The sequence below is a fragment of the Meles meles genome, chromosome 1 (assembly GCF_922984935.1).
Source record: "Meles meles chromosome 1, mMelMel3.1 paternal haplotype, whole genome shotgun sequence".
In the NCBI taxonomy this organism is placed as follows: Eukaryota; Metazoa; Chordata; class Mammalia; order Carnivora; family Mustelidae; genus Meles; species Meles meles.
The window spans coordinates 193,248,700-193,254,699 of record NC_060066.1 but is presented as its reverse complement, the minus strand read 5'-3'; the positions used below and the strand labels follow the sequence as shown (position 1 = coordinate 193,254,699).

Sequence of the window (6,000 nt, the reverse complement as noted above, 5' to 3'; positions counted from 1 at the left end):
CACCCTCTAAGACATTTCCATGTGCCGATCCTACACCTCTTCTTCCTGGGCGCCACCATCCACTCGGGCGTGTGAGGAATACACCCCAGCACAAGCCTCCCACCCTGGCCCTCTGGCCCCACCGCCCTACACCCACCCTGAGACCACTCTGGACCCCGAGGCTCCATGGCCACCCAGCGCCCTGCCGCTCCCCTGCAGCCAGGAAGCTCAGGTCCCAGGGAGCTGAGCTCCAGCTTCCTGTCCTGTCAGGGAAGGCTGATAAAGACGGAGGCAGGCAGCTCCACTGCCCACCGAGCTGGGCCTGCAAATCCCAGCTCTGACTCTGAGAGTGGCCTTGAGCAAGTCACTTCCCAATTCTGGCCTCATTTTCCCACCCACAGACCTAAAACCTTCCAGTTATTCTGAGGGATCAGGGGTTGTGTGTCCGAAGCTCCTAGCACAGAGCACAGCTCGAGACCAAGTGCCAAGTGATAATAGATAAAAGCCTTTGGAAGTATCTCCCGCGCCAGGCCCTCGCTCAGTGCTTTGCTCATATTAACACGCCTCATCCTCTCAACAACCCTGTGAAGTGGGTACTATTACCAGCCCTGTTTCACAGAAACCAAGGTCACTAAGCTCTGCCTTGGCTCCAGCCCTGGCAGTCTGGCCTGTGAGTCCCAGGGAATAGCAACCATGACCATCACAGCCAAGGGGGAAGGCCAGCTGCCAGGGGCCCCATCCCACATTCCCAATCTGCTTACCCCAGCCCAGGCCCTGACAGGAGACAGGATGTGCCCAAGGTCACCCAGAGAGTCAGGGGCAAAGACAGAGTCAGAGCCCAGGTGCCTCCTCCCAGTCAGGGTAGGCCTGACCCCATTATAAAATTCGAGAAGACCCAGTGAGGTGAACCAAGGAGACAGGAGAACAAAACTGGGGTCCCAGGGCTGGGCCATCACCCACAGGAAGCAAACGGCTCAGCAGCAAAATCCACAGAGTGAAGTTTATTCCCGACAAAGTTTCCCTCCCCCCTCCCCAGCCCGGGACAGGGACAGACAGCTGGGGTAAAGATGGGGGGCCTCTGAGAAACAGGGAAGGGCCCTGGCCCCCCCCCAGGCCATGCCGTGTCTGGCTCCCCCAGCCCGGCTGAGTCCACCGCGCCTCCCTGCCCAGCCCTCGGGAGAGGGGAGGGGGCGCCGGCTCCTGGGTCGTTCCAAAGTAGAGTGTGAAAATAGAGAGATATATATATTTATACGCAGTGGGCAGTCCGGTGTGCACTCACACCTCTGTCTGGAAGTCACCATCAGGTGGTTCTGCGGGCTCCCAGGCGGCTGCTCGGTGCAGGCCCAGCCGTTCTCGGGGCTTGGGGGGAAGTGAGCCCAACGTCATCGACTTGAAGGTGCTCCAGCTCTGGTGTCTCCGCTGCTGGGACAAGCCAGGATGCTCTCCAGGGCTGGGCTTCTCCTGTGAGAGGCAGTGGGAAGGACCCTTGGAGATGGGCCCATACCCTCTCGCTCGTCGTTAGGCAGGACAAGCGGAGGAGGCCCAGAGAGGGCCAGAAAAGCCCAAAGTTACCCAGCATCCAGGTGCCTGAGTAGAGTTCAGACCCAGACCTGCTCGGCTCCAGAGCTGAAGGAATGAGCCCTGTGCACTGAGAGGCCCCTAGGGTCATGTCTTCTGTGTGCCCATCCTCCTCGAGATCCTGGCAGAGCCCCAGCAAGGCTCCCCATGCCCGGGCAGCCCCAGAACTGTCACTTGTGCCATGGGTAGGCCCTTGGTGAGGCGGGTTGAGGTTGCCCATGAAGGGGAGGAGGGCTGGGAGGGCAGAAGCCCCTCAGAGCCCGCCTGACCCTGACTCTGACCCAGCGTGGGGGACTTATACTCGACATGCTGCACTCGGCTGTCCCACCTGAGGACACACTCCACTGCTTCTCCCTCTGCAACGGGGACCACGGGTCCAGGTCCGACCCTGGGGGGCCATGTGTCAGGTTGGGCCCTGAGCTGTGGACAGGGAACACTCGGGAGGGGCCCTCACCTTGGCTGTGGACTGGCTGCGGTAGCGGTCGAAAGTGTGGAATTTCTGGTTGAGCTCGTGGTAGAGTTCCGAGTGCCGCTTCCGGGTGTGCATCACCTTCTGGGAGCCGCAGGGGGTCAGAGGAGGGGGAGGGGACTGCACCAAGCAGCACGGTGAACTAGCCCCTACCCCTGCCCCCCAGCATCCTGGCACCCCACATCTCTGCCTGCCGCTGGCCCGCTAGGACAAGGCCCGGCTCTCCCTCGACTTCCCGGCTCTGGGTTTGGGCTCGGATTGGGGGATGGTAGGAAGATGCCCACGGAAGCCACATGCTTGGGGTCCTTGGGTCAGGCTCTGCAGTGAGGCTTTGGCTCATGTTAGGAATGGACCCTCTGGGGACAGACACCATGGACAGATGCCCCCCAACACACTCACACGCACACACCCACGCATACTCACACACGCACACATGCACCACTTACCTCAAAGTCCAGGTCTGAATATCGTAACTTCTTTCGCTGGGAGGGAGCAACAAGGAGACAGTGAAGGAGAAGAAAGTGTTTTAACTGCACGCGGGGGCTTTAGAGCAGGAGCCCTGCTACTCCACATCTGCCCTCACAGCCCCCTGCCAGCCCGGGCCCAGGAGCCAGGAGCTCTATAAGGGGAGCCCTTGGGACTGGAGCAATAAGACAGAGTCCTGGGGGATGAGGAGCTGAGCTGTGACCCCACCGCAGCCCCGCACTCCCACCGCTCCTGCAAGGCCCGCACACACCCAAACCTGCAGGCAGACACAGAGGGAGTGCACACACACAGACACACCACAGACACTCCAGCCAAGTGTCACCGAGACATGGATTTCTACATGGGATCACAGAGCAGACCGTCCCTCCTCTGGGCCCCGGACTCTACCCTTTTGCCCCATCCTTCCCCATTCTCTGCCAGCCACAGGCGCCCCTCTCCTTGGAACCTTCCACTTGCCCCGTGAACACAAGGTCTCGGTTTTCAGTCCTTCCTTGGACCCCGCCTTGCTGACAAACCAGGTCTTGCCTCCCTGGCCTCTGCACCCCTCCAGCCCCTCGCTTGCCCAAAAGCACGTTCAAGGCCCTGTGGACCTATGCAGCGTACAGTGCCGTTCAAGGATGAGGCCTTAGAGTCTTAGTGTTGGCACCAGGAGTACTCATGAGAGTAGGTCAACTGTCCCGGGTTACACTGGGGAAACTGGGGTCCAGGGAGGGGAAGGGACTTCTCCCAAGGCCCTCAGGGATGATGCTAAGACCACCAGCTAAGATTTCCTAAGTCCTGGGCCCAGCAGACATGGTCATCGCCACTGGCCTCCATGACAGCACGCCCTCCTGGTCTTCCCACCATCCCTGGCATCCCCCGCATGAGGCCCTCCATGCTCAGCCCTAGACCTTCTCGTGCCCTTGACCACGCACCACCACGCGTGTGCCCTCCCTTCTGGCCGCATCTCTCTTTCTGGAGGCAGCAGGACATCTCTTCCTGTCCCCTGTTGCCCACAGGCACCACACACACAGCTGTGCCCAACTAAAAAAACTCCAAATTCCCCACCCCAAACCCATTCCTCCGCCTCCACTCCACTGCAGTTGTCTGCACCAGAATCCTGGACGTCATCCTTGACCCCTCAAGACACCGCCACATTTATTGCTACCTCCCACACACAGAGCCCCAAACTGGCCCCTCCTCCGTGGCCCAGCCCCGGGCAGGTGTCCACAGAACAAAACCTGCCGTGACGCCAACCGAGCTCCTCCCTGGCTCTGGTGTCGTTTTGTCTTTGTTATGCCTTCCTGTTTCTGCCATCTGCAGCAGGAGCGGGCACCAAATGTTCAAGAAACATTTTTGGGAGAGAAACTCAACTTGCGAACCTCTAGCTGCTAACTTAATTTCCTTTGTGCGGAGGATGAGGAGAGATGTCGGAGGCCAAACACGAGCAGCCTACGGTGTCTGAGCTGTGACTCCAGCCCGTCCTTATCTGTGTTTCCATCATCCCTCCAGAGTTCTAGAATGTCCTAGAGTTCTACAGTGGCTCGCTGCTTGTCACCTGCTTGTTCCCAGTAATTCCCTGAGGAAGCTGGAGGGAAGGCGGGGCATCCACAGAAAACACACAGGCAGGGAGACAAAGGGGCTTTTCTCAGGAAGAGAGGCTTTTTCTCAGGGGCTTTCTCAGGGAAGAAAGGGTCAACAGACCAGAGGCCTAGGGCCAGTGCCTGAGGCTGATTTCAGGGATGTTAAGAGCATCAACTTCCAATTATCTAGCACTTTCTACTTGCTCCACACAGAGACAAACGTTTATACCACGTTTAGACCAATTAGTCCTCGGAACAACTCTACAAGGAGGCTGCCCTCTTTACAAACAAGGAGACTGAGGCTCGGAGACAGATGACACTCAGGACCTCACGGCTCATCGGTAGTGCCCGGATCCAAACTCAGACCTGCCAGACTCAGCGACCTGGGCTCCCAGCCCCTGATGTGGCTTCCCTAACAACCCAACACGGCCTAATCAGTCACCCCAAAGGAGGAACCGAAGCAAGCAGGAAAGCATGAAAAGTGAGCCCTCCGCACATGGAGTCCCAGCGCATCTGAGTCCAGAGAAGCCAGGATTCCCTTGTACCAGTGGGAGCACACACCGAGGAAGAAAGTCATGGTGTACACACTCCCAACCACTTGGTACAAAGGAGCCGCTTGGCAGGGGGCAGCACCTGCTGTCCCTCCCTGACTGCTACCTGCTACTCAGACGTCATCTGGGGCACATTGGGGCCGGCCTCCCCCAACCCACCCCACGCCCTATGGCCCCTCACCTCCAAGGAGCCCAGCTTCATGGTGGAGCCTGGCACAGTACGGGGCATGGTCCGGCTGCGCTCCCCCGGCTCAGGTATTTGGCGGGCACTGGGCGTCGGCGGGGGTGGCTGGAAGGTCATCCCGTAGGGGTTCTGTAGGGACCCATAGGCAGGGCCCAGCCCCAGGCCTGAGTGGTCCACAGACAGGAAGCTGGGGTAGCCTTCGGGGTGGGGCAGCGTCTTGGCAGCGCGCCGAGGGGTGCCCTCGGGCCGGGCCCTTGGGGGTTCTTCGCCAGCTCCGCCCCCGCTGCCGGGCTGCAGGCTCAGAGTCCGCCGGGGCAGCACCATGTAGTCCCCCTCGGAGCCCGGCTCAGGCCGCAGCCATGTGAGGTCCAGCTGCCGCAGGCCGCCTTCACCACACATGTACACGGGGTTGGCCTCCTGCGGGGGCGGGGGCTCCCCCAGCCCTGGCGAGGCCGCCATGGGCACCAGGATATTCCCGGGCAGCGGTGAGAAGCTGAGGCCGCCCTCAGGACCCACGAGGCAGGACTTGGGCTCCTCATCCTCGTCCAGGGACAGGCGGGAGAGTGTGCCCGTGATGGTAGATGGGTTGCAAGTGTTGACCTCCTTGAACAGAACTGAGGGCAGGAGTGGGAGAGAGGTAAGTCCTGAGGAGGAGGGGTTCCCGATGCCCTGGCCCAGGCTGGGTGGGTTCCAAGCCCCTGAGCTTGGACTGAGTCCAAGGAGAGGAAATTGAGTCCTGGAGAGATGGCTAGGCGGGAGGCACTCTCTCACACACCGGATGGGTTAAGAGGGATCAGACCGGCCCAGAGCCCCACAGCAAGGCAGGGCAAGGGCAAGGGCTAGCCAAGGGCTAGCTCCCACAGGTCAGCTCCCAGTGCAGGTCCTGACCTGTGACCCCCACAGCCCCAAGACTGTCAAAATGGCCTTGCTCCTTTCCCTGCCTTGGCCTGGTAGCTCCTCCCCAGGAGCCAGAAGTAGAAAGTGGATTCTGGTACAAAGCATGGAAATGACACAACAACATGACGGCCACTGCATACCAATCATCCTGCTGGACATTTGATGGCCCCTAATTCAGTTAAGGCTCCAAGAAGTAAGGCCTTTGCCCAAAGTCACACAGTAAGTGGTGTTCACAGCTTTGACTCCACCTTCAGGCTCTCTGACTAAACTCCACAACCAGACCGTTAACAGGCC

At 59.9% G+C, this 6,000-nt stretch overlaps 1 protein-coding gene across 8 annotated transcripts in view; it reads right to left on the bottom strand.

Moving 5' to 3' along the window:
* Nucleotides 1–965: 965 nt before the first annotated feature.
* Nucleotides 966–6,000, bottom strand: part of ADGRB2 (adhesion G protein-coupled receptor B2) — a 36,407-nt gene continuing 31,372 nt past the window's right edge. For 6 of the 8 annotated variants that reach the window (XM_046021676.1, XM_046021700.1, XM_046021678.1 and 3 more), the window contains 4 exons: nucleotides 4,807–5,423; nucleotides 2,473–2,508; nucleotides 2,012–2,110; nucleotides 966–1,440 (listed from right to left, as the gene is read on the bottom strand). In XM_046021676.1, the coding sequence (XP_045877632.1) occupies nucleotides 1,255–1,440; nucleotides 2,012–2,110; nucleotides 2,473–2,508; nucleotides 4,807–5,423 (938 nt within the window). In that variant the 3' untranslated portion in view covers nucleotides 966–1,254. The remainder of the gene's footprint in view (nucleotides 1,441–2,011; nucleotides 2,111–2,472; nucleotides 2,509–4,806; nucleotides 5,424–6,000) is intronic. The other 2 variants (XM_046021677.1, XM_046021684.1) reach the window with 1 other exon arrangement.